The 20,483-nt window shown below is 31.5% G+C and overlaps 3 protein-coding genes across 5 annotated transcripts; 2 read left to right on the forward strand and 1 right to left on the reverse strand.

Annotated features, from left to right (window-relative positions):
- Window positions 1-2,880: 2,880 nt before the first annotated feature.
- Window positions 2,881-8,028, forward strand: LOC137821347 (putative pentatricopeptide repeat-containing protein At4g17915). Of its 3 annotated transcripts, none has more exons than XM_068625896.1 (4): window positions 2,940-4,640; window positions 4,754-4,842; window positions 5,908-7,495; window positions 7,596-8,028. In XM_068625896.1, the coding sequence occupies exon 1, from the start codon at window positions 2,974-2,976 to the stop codon at window positions 4,468-4,470; it is 1,497 nt and encodes a 498-aa protein (XP_068481997.1). In that variant the 5' UTR covers window positions 2,940-2,973; the 3' UTR covers window positions 4,471-4,640; window positions 4,754-4,842; window positions 5,908-7,495; window positions 7,596-8,028. The 3 variants fall into 3 exon arrangements, with proteins under 3 accessions (XP_068481999.1, XP_068481997.1, XP_068481998.1); XM_068625897.1 differs by having other exon boundaries at window positions 7,466-7,495; XM_068625898.1 differs by lacking the exons at window positions 5,908-7,495; window positions 7,596-8,028 and having other exon boundaries at window positions 2,881-4,640; window positions 4,754-5,055.
- Window positions 8,029-11,770: 3,742 nt separating this feature from the next.
- LOC137821578 (aspartic proteinase Asp1-like) lies at window positions 11,771-14,756 on the reverse strand. The gene is made up of 8 exons (XM_068626234.1): window positions 14,388-14,756; window positions 13,635-13,752; window positions 13,305-13,525; window positions 12,868-13,101; window positions 12,649-12,787; window positions 12,354-12,548; window positions 12,184-12,256; window positions 11,771-12,081 (listed from the first exon to the last, which is right to left on the reverse strand). The coding sequence occupies exons 1-8, from the start codon at window positions 14,561-14,563 to the stop codon at window positions 11,987-11,989; spliced, it is 1,251 nt and encodes a 416-aa protein (XP_068482335.1). The 5' UTR covers window positions 14,564-14,756; the 3' UTR covers window positions 11,771-11,986.
- Window positions 14,757-17,256: 2,500 nt separating this feature from the next.
- Window positions 17,257-19,329, forward strand: LOC137822498 (uncharacterized). The gene is made up of 3 exons (XM_068627393.1): window positions 17,257-17,421; window positions 17,723-18,180; window positions 18,629-19,329. The coding sequence occupies exons 1-3, from the start codon at window positions 17,296-17,298 to the stop codon at window positions 19,068-19,070; spliced, it is 1,026 nt and encodes a 341-aa protein (XP_068483494.1). The 5' UTR covers window positions 17,257-17,295; the 3' UTR covers window positions 19,071-19,329.
- The last annotated feature ends 1,154 nt before the right edge of the window (window positions 19,330-20,483 follow it).

The raw sequence follows: 20,483 nt of genomic DNA on the forward strand, positions 1-20,483 counted from the left end.
CCTACGGAAGTGTAACGGTGTGGGACTTAAAATACGTTGAAAATCTTGACTCTTATGGATTAACGGATCAAATTGTCAATCAATTATTTTTTATTTATATATATATACACGTGTGTATTATAAGCACATTTAATTTATAAATATTTTTAAGTTTTTTAATTGATTAGTTAATATTTCTAACCATATAAATTAAAATAATTATTATTTTCTATATTAAATTTTTATTATAATTAATAATTGAAACTTAGTTTATAGGTCTTAATAGCATATTTGTATCGTTTAAATAATATAATACAAAAATATTTAATTTTTTAAATTATTTTTTATTTTAGTTTTAAATTTGTAAAATAATATGTTGGCGAACAAGTCTGTTAATATGACATGTTAAATAAGGCGGGACAAAATAAGTTAACAAGTGAAAATTTCAATTCAATGGGGAGTGAACCTTGAGTTGATCCATAGGCCAATGTCCAGTTTACCATCTCAATTCATATGTAGATATCATGCATATTCATATTGTAACATCTACAAATTTATAATATTTTAGAACAACAATAGTAATAACATATTAGACACTCTCATCATCTAGTATGTTTTATGATTGTACAAATTTCTATTAAGAACATCTATATATTTTATTTGTCTTTGTCACAAACTTATATAGTTCTAACAAATAATGGATTATTTAATGAATCTCATTCAAAAAATAAAAAAATACAAATTAACTCCCAAAATTGCACAATCAAACTTTGATTATACGATCAACTTGAATTTAAAGGTCAAACCTAGATGGTAAATCTTATACTAGACAATCAAACATAGTAAAAGGTCAATAAAGTGGTGACAATTTCAATAAAGCATTAGATGATCAAGGAAACACTAAACGGTAAGTCATAATGTATTAGACAATTTATTAAGTAAAGCTAAATGGAAAAATGACTTATCCTTTTAAAGGGGAGATAAGTTTAAGAAAGAAAATGTCTTTGTACATTTAATGTTTCACATAAGGTAAACTTAAAAAGTGAGTCTCATCCCTCATAAATTCATCATTCCACCTCAATTCTTATATGTGTCACCTCGCATTTCACTAAAACTAGCAATTTGAATATGATTGAATTCCAAACTAAATCATTCCAAGGGAACCACAAGTAATGATTACAACATACCCTATAATTAAAGGATACATGTTACACTTTCGATATAAGAAAAACAGTGGAAAAAAATGAGAAACAAAATGAGAACAGAGATCATCATCTAATAAACTATTTTAGTTTCCTACCATTTTAATATTTTTAATGTATTTCAGTCACTTTTAAATTTGTTTCAAGCATTTATTTAATGTAAAACATAATTATTAGTATTATTGTCTAGTGTCTTAAAACATCTATTGTTATTGTTTACTGAAGTTAAAATTTGTTTTTTGTAGTTCAAGTTTAGTGAATGAAGTATGATAAGCTTCCTGTAGAAAATGCATAAACCAGTAGATGCTTCATACAACTTATAGATTGGTACATATATGAGTAGAAGCTTATATTAGTAATATGTTCAATAAAACTTTTTAAAAAACTCAACTTTGAATATAACTTTCAATGAAATAACATAGTAAGTTAGGAAATAATAATTTGTCTAATATTAGCTCGTCTAATCTATCCTTGGAGAGTCGGGTGAAGTAATCTCTCTATATATAGAGAGAAAGTGAAGTAATATAACTTGAAAAAAAAAATTACGGAACATGTACAACTTATAAAACACATGCAATTAAATGGTTATCTCATGGCTCATTCCTACAATGAAACTACTAATCACATGGATTAATATAACTTTTTAAACATGAAAATATTTTCAAGTATATAATAAATAATAATTTGTCGACCTTTTTTATTAGTGTCAAAAGTAGTAAGAAAGTTTATATATCCTCTCATATGTATCCTTTCTCGTGCAAACTCAAGCAAGGACTTTGGAAAAAGCTTGACGAAGTTAAGTAGTAAATGAGCTACCTCAAACCATATGGATTTTTCACACTCCACAATTTGCCATCCCTACCGTGATCATAATTAAAATTAAATCATGTTGTGCAATATTGTTATCATTAAAATTATCATTTATGGAGGTAATTGGGATATGATTCCATTAATGTAATATTATAATGCTTTTTCGTCAAGCTTATACAACCTCTTTTGGTGAAATCACCAAGATAATACAATTTTAAAGTTTGTCATACTATTAGACTTGTTTTTATAAAGAGTTGTTTTTTTTAAATCCATTATTTTTATTGGTTACCTCATTCTCCACATTGTCTTTGATCTTCAACTTCTAATTTGTCTTTATCATGATCTATGTAATCACTTTCCATAAAAACAAGTCAATGTCCCAAATTGAATGAGATATTTGATGTATCTCAAACTCTTTCACATTCTCTGGTCGTATGTCCATAGTTTTGATAGCATCGACATTGTTGGGATTAGTACGAAATTCAATAATTATTGTAATTTGAGATACATATTCATTTTATTTTTACCTTGAAGATATGAAACTCGTATAATTAGATTTACCAATATAAATTACATAACTCAAAACATATCCAAACTAAAAGTAGTTTAAAAAATACGAAATTTGTGTGAAAAAAAAAGTCTAACGTGAAATAAGAAAATTTAAATATAATATACAGTTTGGTTGTTTTTGAGATTTATTTTGTATGAAATACATCTGATTTCATAACTTTTATATAAAAGAATGTACCGAGTTAATAAAAAAATCTTCAAAATCGCTTTCCAAAATTGGAAATAATTTTTTTTTTAAACTAAAAGTATAGTTTAGCAAAACAAAGAAAGAAAGTGTACACATAGTAATAAAGGAGGTGTATTTGGCACTTTGAAAACTACTTTAACCGGCCCAATTTAAGCGTCCCAAATTCCCCCCAAGTTCCCTCTTCTTCTTCTTCTTCTTCCTGGGGTACTTTCTCTGTTCCGAATCATGCTTCCGGGTCTTACTAACCAACGCACCCACACTCACTACTCTCAATCTCTCTTTCGTCTTCTCAAACGGAACCACTCTCAGTTCCGTCCAGGAGATAAAAAAACGATGCCGTTTCGGTCTCCACCGAGGTCGAAACTATCAACCAAGCTCCTCAACATAACCATATCTTTGTTGTGCAAAAAGAAGCAAATATCCAAAGCCGAATCCGTAATAACCGACGGCATAAGAATCGGCGTGCTACCTGACGCGGTCACATACAACACCCTAATTGATGCCTACTGTCGTTTCGCCTCCATCGATGTCGCTTATTCCGTCCTTGCGCGAATGCGCGAAGCAGGGATTCCCCCCGACGTCGTTTCGTACAATTCGTTAGTCTCCGGCGCCGTCAGAAAATGTCTGCTCTCCAAGTCCATCGACCTGTTCGAGGAAATGATGGCGAGTGGGGTAACCCCCGACGCGTGGAGCCACAACATCCTAATGCACTGTCTGTTCAAGCTCGGAAAGCCCTACGAGGCCAATCGCGTTTTCAAAGAATCCGTTATCCGCGGCGAGGTTCACGCCACTACTTACAACGTCATGATCAACGGTCTCTGCAAGAACGGCTACGTCTCCCACGCCTTGAGCCTATTCAGGAACTTACAGAGGCACGGTTTCGTGCCTCAGGTTTTGACCTACAACGCGCTTATCAACGGCCTTTGCAAGGCCAAGCGGTTGAAGGACGCGCGGAAGGTGCTCAAGGAGTTTGGGGAATCCGGTTACGAACCGAATGCGATTACTTACACCACCGTCATGAAGTGCTGCTTCCGGTGCGGTTATTTCGAGCAAGGGTTGGAGATTTTGTCGGAGATGAGGAATTTAGGGTTCACGTTTGACGGATTCGCGTATTGCACGGTTATCGCGGCGATGATCAAGACTGGCCGGATGCGCGAGGCGGAGGAGATAATTGAAGTCATGGTGAGTTCCGGCATTCGGCCGGATCTCGTGTCGTATAACACTTTGATTAACCTTTATTGCAGGCAGGGGAGGTTGGAGGATGCATTGAAATTGTTGGATGAGATTGAGGAGGAGGGCTTGGAGTGTGATCAGTACACGCATACTATTATTGTTGATGGATTGTGTAAGGCTGGTGATTTTGATGGTGCTCAGAGGCACTTGAATTATATGAATACATTAGGGTTTGGATATAATTTGGTTGCGTTTAATTGTATGCTTGATGGCTTGGGGAAGGCTGGACATATCGATCATGCTTTGAAGTTGTTTGAGATGATGGAGGTGAAGGATTCGTTTACTTATACTATATTGGTGCACAACCTTTGCAAGGCGGGGAGCTTCCTTTCTGCCTCGAAGGTGCTGGTTTCGTGTTTGAAATGTGGGTACCAGGTGTTGAGGGCCACTCAGCGGGCTGTTCTTGATGGCCTCCGGAGTATTGGGTTTACTAATGAAGAGAGGAAGCTTAGGAAGAGGATCAGATTGGCACGGCTTATGACTGGATAGTGTGGCAGTTGCTGTAAGGAATTTTGGAAGTGTCATGATTATTGGAGGGACCAATGTTGGACTGAAGTAAGTCCAACAAAAAAATGGTACTCTGATATGTGGGTCGCACAGTTGATGATCAGCATAACTGTTGTTCAGGAGTCTGTTATCCTTGTGCTGCAAGAAATTTGGTATGTTACTGTTTAGTTAGGCTAACTGGTATATTGCTTCTGGGTCTTGCTCGATAAATGCCTCTTATTGTAATTGCTGAGCGATGTTGACTTATGAAGCTTTTCTGAACCAGATGGAAGCTAATACGATAGTGCACAAGATTCTGATTGGAAGCCAAAGATGCTTGTTGAGGGGTTGATCAAGGCTAGAGCTACATATGAGGTATGCTTACATTGCATCAAATTACCTTGGTTACAATTTCACGTAGATTTGAAATTTGTTTATTGGATGAAAAATGACGTGTAATGTATCATGCAAATAGTTGAAACAAGATGGTGATATAGCTTGAGAAATATTGTTTATGTTATTACCTTGAGATTCAGATTGTATTACAACCATTATATGTTATGCTCATGCTGTGTAGTTGCTACAGAATTTGGGTTATTAGCCACACTTGATCTGTGATTCAGATAACTAACGATATAAAGGGAAAGCAGTTGACTAGGGATATTAAATACAAATAAAAATAATGAAGTATAAGGAAATCATATTTTTTACTTCTCATTTTAGTTTGATGCAATGCATCTTCTTTTGCTCTTAACAAATATTTTTTTATAAGATAAGATAGTGATTTGTGACATCGAGAAACATCAGATTGGATGGGTCTCTGCATATTTTGATATACTTTCCAAGTCATAAATCAGTCTAATGTAATTTTTTTAAGTTGAGACTCTTGATAGAGCTTTTTTCAACTTATGCAGTTGTTTTATTTCTGTTTGCTCTGCATGGCATTCGCAGAGGAGAATGAATACACAAAATAATTTTAAGGATATTCATATCTAATGCAGATTGTAAAAAATGGTCGGAAAAACAATTATGAAACAAATCAAAATAAAATACAATGAATTTTGAATGAATTGAAATTTTAGAATATAATACAATCCAATATAATTAAACTTATCATACATAATTTATTTGTGAAATTAAAATGTCATGTATTTTTTTTATATATAATATAAGGTTAAATTTTATTTTTTCTGTGAACTATTTTCAAAAATTGTATTTCGTGAACTAACATATAGATCTTTTTCGTCCCTGCACTTTATTTAAGTCATGTAAAATATTCTCACTAGCAAACGACATTAAAAGTGTTTCTCATGTGACAAATGGAGTTTCACAATGGACTATAATATAACTTCCATGTGGATTGTGTGTTGTTTGTGCGTTTTGTGCATTTTACTTTTGAAATATTATGATTCTAAATATTGTTTTATTATTGTGCTCTAGGTTTTCATGTCCTTCCCCTTCTTCTCCTCCTCTGAGTAGATAAATGGTTATCTCCTTTACACCGTGACCATTCATATTTCTGTTGACTATTATTATGGTTTTTCTCCTTTACAATTAGTGAAAACATTGTCTCTTATGCACACACAAACCCACAAGTTTTAATCTTTTCAGCTATTATTGTTCTCCTTTTTTTCGGTTTCGAAAAGGTTCATCTCTTCCAAAATCTCATATGCCTTTTCAAACTGTCATCAAATTTGTTAAGTTATGCTTGTGCAATGAAATCCTAGTATTTTCATCTTGGTCTATGCAAAGGAGTTGTGGATTGAAATCTGTAGCAACATTATCTTCATTTTCACATTTAGGACCAAGGGTTGTTGCTCTAAAAGCAAGCACATTGAAGAATAAACGAATAATGTTTTAGAGATGTAGAAACAAGGGAGTAAGAAAATTTAATGTTACAATTGGATTTAATTCATATAATTTTCCTTGAAATGATTTTTGTTAATTGTTTGTTGTTTTGATTGTAGACTCATTTTCATTGTAACTACTTTCAATTAGTTGTGGACTTGAATCTAAAATTGAACCAAACCCGGAAGCAAACAAGTTGCTTTTGTTAGTGAACAAATGATAGAGGAATTTGTTAAGAAGAAAACTAAGTTGAACCAGAAATTAGTGGTAGAGTGAAATTTGAGAAAATGAATGTGTTTTTTGGTTGTCTCTTAGGCATTTACAATTATGTAGTATGTAATGTTTTCCCTTTTAAGTGCAAGAGCCTTGCTTTGAAATATTATGTTGAATAAAATTGTATTGGAAAAGTTAATGTTTTCAGTACTTGTTTTCTCCTTTTAAGATATTATGTTTTCAGGACAAGTTAATGAAATCATTGTTAAATTGTTATTGTATTAGGTGATACATTTGAATAAGTAAAATGGAAATAGTAATACAAAGTGGAACCTTGAATACAACACTACAAAAGTACATGAAAAAAATCTCAAAATAACATTGACTAGCTAACGCCAAATCCAAAAGTTCAAAGTGGTAATGTAGCCCCATGACTCCAAATAAACATTACAATTCCCAATAAATTTTCACATGTTCTTTTGAGACTCGCTTGAACTCGCTTGAGAGCCTAAAATTTGGGACTCCATACTAGTTTGAGTTCTTTTCCCTCCTCTCTTTGCTCCTCTATCAGTGTTAGACTTGGTTGATCTGGACTTCCTTTTCAGTGTTGGTTGAACAGGTGTGGATGTGGTTTAGTTTATCATTTCAGAGGTAGAAAACTTTTACTCTTACTCCTCTTTCCAGTTTTATTTTTTGGTTCTTCGTTTTCCCTCATATAGTAGAAATTAACATGTAATATTGTAAAAAAACTTAACATTATTATAATTGTAAGGACTTTATTATCTGTATAGTCTTTTTGGTCCCATTTCCATGTGACTTTCTGCAATCTCTACTACAATGACCATATTACTGACATGTGCTACACTTCGTGATAGCATTTTTCTACTAATTTTTGAATGACTTACATTTTCATCAACTTCCTCCCTCAATTTTCTAGGCGTTCCTGGAGATGTCTTGTATATTAGAGGTATGATTTCTTGTGCATTTGTTTCTTGCCACAACTGTTGTCCATTTATGGGAGAAATTTATGCATCTCTCTTATAATATCTATGTACTTAATTTTTCAGACGACTCTAACTAATAATTAATTGCAACAACAACAACGACTGTGCAAGGTATACATGTCCAAGTATATAATCCTTGAGGTCAGCTACAAATTTTTCCATGGTATAAACCCTGAGTAGCTTCAAACTTATCATATCCAAACCGAATAGCTAACTAATCTCCATTTTATCAACTTCCCTATCTAGCCTTTTGTTTGGCTTTGACATTACATTACCAAAATATTTAGATAATGTTTCCTCAAAGTTGCAAATCTACTCATTAAATATGCCTTAATCCACTCCAGCATTGTGATTATTGGTTTATCTCTAGCTAACAATATTGTACTGTTAAAGGAATCTGACAGGTTGTTCTCAAGGGCATCACACATAGGGTAGAAACTAAAAGCATGTTGGCACCAACATTTACAGGAAATTGAACTTACCGATTGCTTACCCATTTACCTTTTTCAGTTCTTCCATTTTTGCATCTCATGCTTAGTAGTAGGTTGCTTTTGCACTTGTCATAATCAGATCTCGTACGAGTACTCCTCTTCCAATTGTTTTTCTTTACATTGCTATAAAGATGTCTTAGACAAATAATTAAATAGTCATTAATGCATTATTTTTTAGTAATTATAATCACAATCATCAATAATTGTAGAGTCAGAAATTTTGTACCTTTCGTTGATAAAATATACCCCCAATGGTTGTTTTGGATGTTACCAATATCCTCTAATAATAATCTAAGTAACCATCTCTAAGTTTTTTGCTCTCATTTTTTCACAATTGCAAATGTAAGGAATCATGGTCATTTGAATCTATTTCTACTACCATCAATAATTGGCTACCATATTTTGTTTTCAAGTGTCACCCATCAAGACAGATAAAAGTTTTACAACCATTTAAAAGATTTTTCTTGCAATGTATTCAAAATAGTAATTAATGTATCTTATTTAATAAAAGAACGATATAATAAATCTTACTAATGGATATGAGATTTAATTAAAAGAAGGAATATAAAGAACATCTTTGAGAGTGATATTAATAATGTCCGTAGATGAGATGGTCGCAGTTGAGTGGTGGACAGATTACATTTGGAATCATTGATGATGAAGTGTGTGTAAAAAATTGTGAATCAGATGCAATGTGATTGATTGATTCTGTAAAATTAATAGTCATTTTTATGGGCAAAATGCGTCACTTTTATTATTATCTTGGACAATTATTGAATTTGCTCGGCATGAAACTTGTATCATAAAAATAATATATAAGATGGTAAAAAAAATTTATATACCATTTTCTTATAACTACTAACGATAATTGGCTATCATATCTTGTTTTAAGTGTCACCCATCAATATAGATAAAAGTTTTACAACCCCTAATAAAAAGTATTTCTTGCGATGTATTCGATATATTAATTAATGTGTCTTATTTAATAATAATAATTGTTAGTAATTATACCCTAATTTTTTTTATGCTATTGATTTCGTCGTTGTGCAATGTCATCTATTTATTTTATGCTTTGTTTACATTGGAGTGAACCGTGTTGACTAGGATTGAAATGCACATATTTCTGGTTTGTTTTCACTCAGTTGCCCCCCCGATTGGAGGTGTCTAAATTACCCTTAATTTTTAAAATTTAAAATAGAAATAATAATTAAATAATAAATAATAATAGTAAATAAAATTATAAAAATAAAAATAAATTAATACTTAATAATAATTAAAATAATTTATTAAATAATAATAATAATAATAAATTTAATTTTGATATGATTTGATTTTAAGAAAATATTTTTTATATGTAATTATAAAATTTTAATTAATTAAAATTAGCACAAAAATATCTTATATTTTATTATTTAAATTCTTTTTAAAGAAAGATTAAATTTGTAAACTTACATTTTACATATTTTAAAAAAAATAAATTTTATCACTCCGACACTTCAATAAACTTTCCTCACAAATGCACTATAATATACCCTAATTCAAATAACTTCACTTTCTTTACACTTTTATCTCAAATCACTACAAATCCACTCCTTTAAATTCTCTCTCAAATCCAAACCCTAAACCCTAATCCAAATAACCTCACTTTCTTTACACTTTTATCTCAAATCACTACAAATCCACTCCTTTAAATTCTCTCTCAAATCCAAACACAACCTTATTAGAGTGAATCATGATTACTTTTTTTATTATTATTAAAGTCATTTCTTTTTATCTATATAGGTAAGTGCTGATAAAAAAAAATAAAAATAAAAAATCTATATAGGTAAGTGTTATCTATCAATTAACATAAGTTAACTTTTTTTTATCAACATCAACAAATTTTTGAGAATTTTTTTACCAATATCTATTACAATGTAGTTCATAAATATTTCTCAACCATTAGAAAATTACATTTCAACTCATGTTACTTTATATTTTTTTTATCAATATCATAGTTATTCCTGGATTGATGTTTTATTTTTCATCAAGGTTGGTTTGAATGTTTCTAGGATTAAAATAGTAATTTATATGTTTCGTATTTTTATATTTGATGGTAACTAAATTATTTATTTAAACTGTTTTATAAAATAAAATGTTCAAAATAAAAACAATTTGAATTTTTAAACAATGGTAAAATTTCCTGTTAATTTTTTTTATTATGAATCAAACGTGTTCCAAGCAATTAACTGATTTTCAAATCATGAATGGTTAGTGTTCTTGCCAATTGACCTGGTCGCCAGTTGACTTCAAAGGCAAGCGGTGGCTCCTCCTATTTCTGGTGGATTCTGTGCTTCTTGTTGTTGTTGGAAAGCGGCTCTGTTGAAATAGAGGGAGCCCTACCTGTTGATTGCACTCCGTGATCAAGTCAGTACTAGACTAAGAAATAATGAGTAAATAAGATAGTAGTTTCAGTCTTAGAAACAATGTACTTTTACTAGGGATCTCAACTCCCTTTTATAAACTGTTTTTTGGTTAACTAATTGTCTCAATCCCTCTCTCACCAAAGCTTTATCTCTAGTGAAATTAGGTTTACTAGGAGGACATTTGGTTACGTTGTTGCACAATCTTAGCCCAACAACCGCACACAATCTTCCTATTTAGAGTGCACACAATCTTAGTAGTATGGCCGCCAGGTACCAACTCATGTACCAGTGTTGCGGGGCCCATCTGTTATGTAGGTGTCCTAATTCTTCACGTATCATGCATGCAACTTTCCGTGAAAACCCTAGCGCTCTTGGGCCTTGACGTCTTCATGAAATATTTATTTGTGCTAGACCCAAATGTACTATACACACCCCATGCAGGAACTTACTCGTTGACTAGGCCTTTCATATCTGCGTTCAACACACGCATCTCTGGGGTCCACTCACGTGGCCCACTATCGCAACCAGACCACTGAGCTAACCTGCTCCACATGTGTCGATGTCCGAAGTCAGGTCCAATAGTACAGTTAGATTCACAAGAAAGAAAATTCAGAAATATCTCGTTGTTTTACTTATTGTACTATTTCCGTACGAAACACTTTAATTTCGACGATGCCAAATTTTACTTTTCAATTTTTTAAGTCAATTACTTTATTTTTAAAAGCAAGCAAATTTGTCTTCTTTATTCTTTATTCTTCTGTCTAAAACATTTAAATTATCATTTTTTATCTAAACATTTTGATGTTACAACTTTAAATGTTTATAAGTAAAAAAATTCATAAAATTTGAAAGATTTTTGCAGAAGTTTGGCGTTTTCGTTGGTAAAATCTTTTTATTAGCTAGCCGAATATTGCTAACGCATATAAATAAGCTCGAGGAAAATGTTTAAAACAATTTATATGCCAATTTAAAAATTTGAGTGAGAAAATGACAATTTTAAGATTTCAAGTTTATTGACCAAATTTGTTTTTTTAAACTTAATTTACTAAAAATAAAATAAATTTATGAATATATTACATAAAAATATGTGAGATGTTTATTTTACCAATTAAATTTTAATTTAGACCATATTATATTACATAGTAAATTCCATTCAATCAAATTAACATTTTTTACATTTTGATTTGTTTAATTTTGCTTTTCGGTTCATTTTTTACAGTTTATGTTAGATTCAACCTCTGTATTAATATCCTTATACACAATTTTGTGTGCATACATTTTGTAAATGCGTATTGTATCTTATAACAGAGAATTATAGTTCGAATCGAACCAAAAAAAATAGTAACATGTTAAAAATGAAAATTTGTATAGATTATGTTGTGCCATATATATGGGATTGTATATGCCATCCCAACCATTTTGCATTCTAACATTCCTTGCTAACAACTAACTGGTTCACACTCTATAACAAAAGTTGCAGGGCACCTGTTTGCTGAGATTTCCAAATGAGAAAGTCCTGTGGACAGTCCCAGCTAAAGAAAAATCACAATAGACTGATTTATGACTTGGAAGGTCCATCACACTTAGCAGATGCCCATCCAATCTGCTGTTTCTCGTTGTCATAAATCACAATCTTATCCTGTAAAGATATATCTGTTAAGAGCAAAAGCAAATGTGTTACAATCAAACTAAAAAGAGAAAGAAAAATAAGATTTCTCTTATATTTTATATTTCTATGGTATTTCATATGCTTACCTCCAATTATGTTGATATTTCCCATTCCTACTTCAGTGCCATCTAAAATCCCCAAGCAGACATTGCCATGTTTCTAGAAAAGGGTAGCATGTTAGACACATGATTTCTTTTGTTCCTTTCATTAAGGAGAAAGAGACATGTAAGTCATGATAGTCTTAAAAGGTGCTCACAGTGACAATTAGATAAGCTTCTGGTGGTACTTGCAGCTGCGAGTTCTTTGATTTTGTGAAGCTGAGTACCAGTGGCTTAAAATTTCTGGTGACATCATGTAAGGATTTGAAAGGCTTTGGACCCTTCCAACAAATTGGGAGAGATGGATCCGCAGTTGCTCTAGTCAACGACTTCCCCTTTATATCATTAGTTATCTGAATCACAGATCAAGGATTACTAATTGAATGTCAGGATTATTAATTTCACACAATAAGCCAGCCAATACAATAAGGCTCTTTTGGTTCCATATCTCACCAGATCAACAAGAGCTCTATGAGCTCGGGAATTGAAGTATGTGTAGGAGCTCCCACTATCGAACACAAGTTCTAGACCTTTCACAGAAGTAGGCTTTCCATCGAAAAGCAGGTCTGCTGGACCTGTTTTATAGTGTTGTCTGAGACAAAAGAGTGTGTGTAAGTTCTCATGACTAGTAATATCTCACAAGGAAACAGATAAATGTCGTTTAGCACTTACACTGAGGAACTTTGCAATATGGGTGTCCAAACAACTCCAGATTGGGGAATAAACTGATCTCCAAAGAATAAAAAACCTCCTCCTCTCCCACTTAAGCAGTGGCCTACTACATTGCGAATCATGCCAAGAGAATGAAGCTGGGATACAATGCTTGCTCTGCCATTTCCAAGGCCAAGAACACCTGCTGTGATAGGTGGGGGATTATGACCAGGATGCGTTTGATCATATCCACACCTAGCATAAAACACACAAAAAACCTTGATACATTTTTATAAATGAATGTCCTAAAGAGACATTAGTTTCTAAGAGACCGAAGACAGATGTTGTCCTATTGAATAAAAAAACAATGAAGCCTTACAAATATTTCAGCATTATGAATGAACAATTTGAAATTAGTTAACCGACAACTGTGAAATAGATTGAGAGAAAACACTCACCCGAAGCCCAGAATAGGGCGTGCTAAAGATCCATTAGTAAATTTAACTGGAACATAATCTCGGACTAACACACCCAGAGATGATCCTTGGTCTGCATACTCAACCTCATAGTCACATTGCTCATTTGTTACAGCACAGGGAGGTGCTGACTGGACTCCAGTACACAAGGGATCCACACATTTCACCAGGTTTCCGCGGGGTTTATAAAGTCGATTGTGAGGCTGAAAAATCAGCAATTAAGGAGATGAATATAATCCTTCATTACAACATGTCTGGTTAGTAATTAGTATAAAAGTACTTGAGAACGTTCTCAACTCAAGTAAAACTCACTATAGTGCACCCTTTACATGGTGCATCACACTGAAGCCAAGTGAGATCACTTCCTGTGTCAATGTCAAGATCATAAAGCTTAGGGGGATTACCAATGGCAAGGTTCACCGTGTAATACCTGCATGCAAATAATTCATTCATTTACATTTTCAAAACCAACCATCATGTTTCTTTACTTTTTGTCATAAGAACACTGCTGAAAGCAATTATCAGATGAAACAAATTACACAAAGGGGTCTGTCGAACTACTTTTTTTTGTAGGATCACTCGATGAAAATCGGATTAATTCGATATAAACATGGATGGTTCTGAAACTTCCTAAGAAATTAGAAGGACTAGTAGTCAATTGGTTGAGCGGAGCATTCAAAGATATAATAGGGGGTAATATACATAAATAAAAATGACGAAACAAGTACAAGTTGAAAACTATCCAAAAGAAATCCAAGCCCAGAAAAATAAGACCCTTGAAAGTGTAGTAAATTAGACTTTAAAACAAAAAAAATTGATTTCCGAGTAATCACTGTAATTATCCGATGTGGATGTGTATTGCGCAAGTTCCCAGAACAGAAGAACTTTTCAATAATTTTCGAGTATCAGAAAAACTAGTAAGTTCTTAAAAGAATAATAACCCAAAAATAAAATATTGGAGAATAAGAAAGAATGAGAGTTGGTATAGGACTTTTAGAAGAAGTTTGTTGAACAAGTCAGAGGATACATAATATAATTAATATACAGTAAGATAACATAACATACCCAATTGGATAAACATTTCCTTTAATCTGAAAAGCGAAAGAGGAAGCAGGGGAGTGGACAGAGGTTGAAGGTGTTGGCTTCTTGGAGTTGAGAACCTGATCGGTTTCTGAGAAAGAGGTTAAGAAAATGGAAGAAAGAAGCAAAAAGAGTGAAATTCTCCTAATTTTCACATCCATGTTCAGAAGAAGGGGCTGAAAACTCGAAATCAGAATTGAGAATTGTGCTGAGAAGATAGAGATGAAATTGAATGAGAGAGCACTCTCCTCTAACGTGAGTACTAAACCGTGTCTGCAGAGAGAGAGAGAGAGAAAGAGTAAGAGAGAGATAAAACACGCGCAAATGGAATCTCTCGTCTTACGTCATTACTATGACTTTTTAAGGTTGCTACAAAAAATATATCGAGCCTTATAAAAATTGTGAGTAATTATAAAAATCAAAAACCAATATTCTAATTAGCAACATATTTCCTTAAATAGTTTTTAATTTTTTGTGATTAGGTAAAGGTTATGAAAAGTATATTAAAAAAATAAAGTTGGCATACTTCAAAATAAAGTAAAAAATATAAATATTATTATAAGAAAATTTAACCATTTTCATCATTGAACAAGTAAATTAACAGTCTATTAGGATTTAATGATTTATTGTTTGCGAGGAGATAAAGAATAGAGAAAGTGTAGAAATCTATGTATTGAAAAATGTAAATCACACAAATATATATTTAGATAATCGATTATAAATAATGTATAATCATTTATTAATATTTTAATAATTATATTATTAATTTGTTTTGATATTTTATAAAAATATTTTAATTTATTATTTTAAATATATATTTTTTATTAATATTTACAATTTGTTTAATTTAAAATTTGTTTTAATTATAATTTATATTTTTAACTTTTTTTTTATGTCATCCCATTAATCAAATTTTTCATATGACTTATCACTTAAATTGATCACTTTTCCTACATTCAAATAATTCTACTTTCCACTCCCACCTTCATTCAAACAAAATCTAGACATAAAGTTATATTAGTTTAGTTATGATGAAAAATTCAAATAATAATATATAAATACGTTCAATATTCATTATCTAATTCAAATAACAATATTATGTAAAATTACTTGTTCTCTTTCCTAAGAATACCTAACAATTTTCATCACTTCTAGCATTAGATGTTTGAGTTTTATTTTAGTTATTTTTAATTTAAAAATAATAATTTACTTTAAAGGATAAATTATAATCACAACTGTTCCAATTAAGATTATGCTAGATTATACATGCATAAAAAATAAATCATGCAGTAGTAATTTTACTAAAATATATTTTAACATGGTCATGATTATTTGATTACAAATACCTATACATAATAATTTTATTAATTTTTATATAATTTATCTTAAAAGATGTTTAAAAATAATTATGGATTGAATGACTTTATAAAAATTAATAATGTACTTCATTAAACTCGTTATAAACTATTAATGTTATTATAAATGAGTTAAAAAATTTCTATATTTGCAAACATATATTTTGTTTTATCGGAAAGTGTTATCATTGTAATTAAGCTCTATGTTAGTGAACACTTGATTAACTTAGTGTAAGACTGATCTCATAATTGATTTGTAAATAAATTTCCATTAGGTGCAGTGCTCAATTATAAAGATAATAAAACACATTTAATTAAAGTTGCAAAAGGTGATACAATTTTAATGCCAAATAAAAAAAATTAAAGTCATGATTATAATGACTTAAGTTATTTTTATTTAATAATAAAATCATGTCACCACACAATTTTTTTAAAAGTAATTATATAATTTAATAAATTAAATTAAGTAATAATTTGTTTTAAATGTGTGTAACGATATATAAAGTAAAGAAATGATGTAATAAATACTGGTTTGTTTTGTTAATAGTGTGTTAATAATACATTATTTAGCATTAAATTTTTTATAATGTTTTAATGAATTATGTTAAAAATTATTTAATAAATTTTGTTGTAAAATTAACTAATATATGTATATTGTGGTATTATATTATTTTATTGAGTAAAAACAAGTAGGAGTAAATAGATTAAAATAAGAAAAAAATATTAAATTAAGTAAAATAATTTACACTAAAAATAGATGTGAACCATAATATTGTTGTTATTACATAAACTGAAATATATTATCTATGAGACGTTGTGTCACATGGTAATTTTTATCTCTATCTTTAAGGTTGTCTTTATAACCCATGTTTGGTATCAGGGAAGTGATGATACCACACTATCATCACTGTGTTCATGTTGATTGTCCTCAAGTGAATTATTAAACTTATGTGAATAAATAACAATGCATTGACACTAGATGAAATACAATTATAATCATTATGAAAGTGTTAAATATATTTCATCAACCAAAAATCATATTTAGTTGTGATGAAAAAGTGATGTAAGTGAGAGAAACTTGTGGAGAATTGAAAATAACATGATTGGTGATAATCCTTATATTCGAGCAAAAATTTGTTATTCAACATTTTAAGAAAACTCAACTTGATAGTAGGTTGTTCAGTCTGCTCTAAGCTGTCATATTGATAGAAAAAATGTTAGTTTAGTTTGAATAAAAGTACAATAACATAAAAGAATAAAAGAATTGTGAAATAAACTTACATCATTGTAAGACCTATGTTCTAGAGGTGTTCAAAAAATATAATATTTTTGAAACTCTAAAAAAACTCATTTTAATAATATACTAATATATTTGTATTTCACTTTAAAATAAATATTAATATCACTCGGTTTCCCTTGAACAGAAATGGTGCTAATAAAAGACTCAGTTGAAAAACCAAATATGGTTTACCATGCATTCGCCTGTTGAGATTGGGACTGTTGTTGTATCTTATCTTCCCCTCTCTATTTTTTCTCTCATGGTGGGTGTTACCTGCGTCTTTCGCACCAACTCTATTCGTGACCTTTGCAAATTATACAAATCAATTATCAAAAGATGGTTTCGTGGTAGCAAGAAACCACGAGGCCACAACCCAAAAAAACAGGTATATACAGAATCTTGAAACCCTGTCATTTTCTTCATGGAAAACTTTCTAATTCTGTTCATCAAAAAGTTAAAACTCAAGACAGTTAAATGTTTTGACTACTGGGCCGTTACATTTATGATTACCTGGTACAGAAAATCACGATTAACCTGTTAACAAAAACGTGGTTAAGATAGTTTTCGAATGCATGGTTTTTTTTTCCATACATAGGAATTGTTAGAATGCATGAACACATGCACGTAGGTACGTAAAGAGAATCTAATAATTTATAAAAGTTTTCGCCTGGCATTTCTTTCACCAGAATCCTGTTGAAGATGGCAAAGTCACGAATGGAATTGGGTGCTTCAGATTCAAGGGCGATGATTTGAGGAGCAATGAGGGTGATCATCCAATGAGTAGTCCAAGAGGATGTTTTTTGTGTAGGCATAGAAGCTCAGATAGTTCCTGCTTTCCTTGCATGAATTCTGCGTCTCGAAATGCAAGCAGAAAGACTAACCAGACATCGACCAAGAACTGTGATTTTATGTCTTCACCTTCTCCTTCTGTTTCATTGAACAGAAGCGGCAGTTTAAGAATGCCTCCTTATCTGAACTCAAGGAATGCCAGCACCAGGAGCAACAATCCAATCATGTATTCCAATTCATCTGGGATGCAAAAACCCCCACCAATTGAGAAAAAACTGGAATGCACTCTGGAAGACTTGTGCTATGGTTGCAAGAAAAACATCATGATCACCAGGGATGTCCTCACAGATACAGGGTTAGTATCCATCTCATTCACCACACCCTTCTTTGCTCCTTTCTTTCTAATTTTCACACTTTTTAAATAAATGTTACTTTTTGCAAGCATGTTAGCTGGGTAAACTTTGAGAATGTATTACTAACAGATTTAAAGTTGGAGCCCACTAACATCCATATACTAACAAAATATAAATGCCAGTTATTAGATTCGTTCTTGTATTTACTTCGTCTCAGGAAGTTTGAATTATTAGTATAAACACTATGAGTTTATCCTAACAAAATGGTTCATCATACTTACAAGTGTTTGTCTATTTATATGCACCATCTGTGTTTAATGTTATTTGCTTCATGAATCATTGTTGGAGTAATATTTATGTCAGTAATAACTTTGCAAGTTCAGGATTTCATGGACTGTGTATTTCTTTGGCAAAAGCTTAACGAATATGATTGGTATATGTTGTATATAGGGGAATATTTCAAGAGGAAGAATTGCTAACGATAAATGTGCAACCTGGTTGGAAGAAAGGAACAGAGATTAAATTTGAAGGAAAAGGGAATGAGAGACCAGGGGCATACAGAGAAGATATAATATTTATCATCTCCGAGAAGAGACACGAGTTATTTAGAAGAGACGGTGATGATTTGGAATTGAGTGTAAAAATTCCCTTAGTACAAGCACTTTCTGGGTGTACAATATTAATTCCACTGTTGGGTGGAGGGCACATGAATCTGAAACTTGACAACATCATACACCCTGGCCATGAAAAGATCGTCCCTGATCAAGGCATGCCAATCTCCAGAGAACAAGGAAAGAGAGGAAACTTGAGTATTACATTTCAAGTTCAGTTTCCAACACATCTCACAAGTAGTCAAAGATCAGAGGTTGTTCGTATTTTACAGGATTCTTGATTGTCATAGCATTTTTAGTTTTTAGATGCTCGAGAGTTATCTGCGATTACTTTTTTCTTTCATTCAATCCTTTTTTTTCTCATTTAATGAATGGAATTAAATTTCTAAGGCTTTGGGGGCACTATTATCATAAGTCCCAAAAGCAAAACAAGGCTTTATAGTTGGTGGAATTCAAAACTTAGGATGGAAAATCCAGTACATATAATGTTAAAAAAATACTTGTATCGTAATCTTGGAAGAATAAACATCATGGCAGAGTATACAGATCGAAAATTATCTATTGGAAATTGACTTTACTAATCACTCTACTGAAACCAACTCCTTGTGAGAGCTATTTTGTTTGCAAATGTACAAATTTTCTGAGAATGGTATCTGCAAAATCCCCTTCTAGGCTTTTCTCAGCATCTTAGGTACAGCTATCATTCTTTTTGGTAACTATGTTTCAAACCTACGGGTTTAATACCACAGTATCTGAAGAAAGGAAAAACGCAAACTCATTCAAATTCAATAATAATAATACACCCCTCTAAAAGGAAAATAATTTAAGTAACTCTGAGTAATATTTTCAAAGGGTCAATTTGATGAAGTGTCCGTAGCATATGCTATGGTTTTTGTTAACTAGTAAAAGATACATCAGTAGCACCCAGATCTCATGACTATATATATGCCCATGATCACACCAGAAGAGTTTGAGGGTATTTTTATGAGAAACTACATAAAGGGAAGAACGATGCATTGCTATATTAGGCGTGGGCATGCCTTATTCTCTAAGAACTTCTGTTGTATCATTTTATACAGTTTACTGTTAGGTATGATCATATCTTATGGAAAGAGGATATATATCAGGATTGGAAATGTTAGCTGTGGGTATATCTCATGGGAAGTGATATTTTGTTCTTATATGAATAGCTAATCAATCTTGTAACTGATTTAGACTTTGATGTGGATCAATATTATAAGATCCCACATATCAGTACATGGGAAAGAAACAGTAAGGAAATCATTAAAAGCTTTTCAATTTTTTAGAAAGTCAACAAATGAGGTTTCCTTCTTCAATTGAAGGATTTTTTCTTCTACAGGAGAATAATTTATGAGAGGGCTTTTTGTGTCATTCACAAATTTTATACGTTTTAGTCGTTGTAGAAATTTTGATGTTGCGTGTGGATGTAGAACATATTGGCTTAACCAATAGAACTTTGTGTCTTGATATCGACTCCCTTCTCTTGTTTATATCTAGTTGATTCAATTTATCCTTTTTATTTTATGAAAAGTGAGTTTGTATGTAAGTGTTCATTTTAAAAAAGCAAAATTCCATTTCACGATGAAGTAAATGTCTAAAGTGTTTACAAGAAAGGATTAGACCAAAAAATTGTATAAAGTTCTTTCCAAAGGATTTTCATATCAGTACAAAAT

The sequence above is a fragment of the Phaseolus vulgaris genome, chromosome 9, assembly GCF_000499845.2.
Source record: "Phaseolus vulgaris cultivar G19833 chromosome 9, P. vulgaris v2.0, whole genome shotgun sequence".
Classification (NCBI taxonomy): domain Eukaryota; kingdom Viridiplantae; phylum Streptophyta; class Magnoliopsida; order Fabales; family Fabaceae; genus Phaseolus; species Phaseolus vulgaris.

What these genes read in the sequence shown, in the direction of transcription:
- LOC137821347 (XM_068625898.1), top strand. Translation starts at nt 2,974, where the DNA reads ATGCTTCCGGGTCTTACTAACCAACGCACCCACACTCACTACTCTCAA.
- LOC137821578 (XM_068626234.1), bottom strand. Translation starts at nt 14,563, where the DNA reads ATGGATGTGAAAATTAGGAGAATTTCACTCTTTTTGCTTCTTTCTTCC. An exon ending in ATATTGCAAAGTTCCTCAGT is followed by an intron (nt 12,788 to 12,867) that starts GTAAGTGCTAAA and finishes CTTTTGTCTCAG; the next exon opens with ACAACACTATAAAACAGGTC. An exon ending in AAATATCAACATAATTGGAG is followed by an intron (nt 12,082 to 12,183) that starts GTAAGCATATGA and finishes TGCTCTTAACAG; the next exon opens with ATATATCTTTACAGGATAAG.
- LOC137822498 (XM_068627393.1), top strand. Translation starts at nt 17,296, where the DNA reads ATGGTGGGTGTTACCTGCGTCTTTCGCACCAACTCTATTCGTGACCTT. An exon ending in GCCACAACCCAAAAAAACAG is followed by an intron (nt 17,422 to 17,722) that starts GTATATACAGAA and finishes TTCTTTCACCAG; the next exon opens with AATCCTGTTGAAGATGGCAA. An exon ending in GATGTCCTCACAGATACAGG is followed by an intron (nt 18,181 to 18,628) that starts GTTAGTATCCAT and finishes TGTTGTATATAG; the next exon opens with GGGAATATTTCAAGAGGAAG.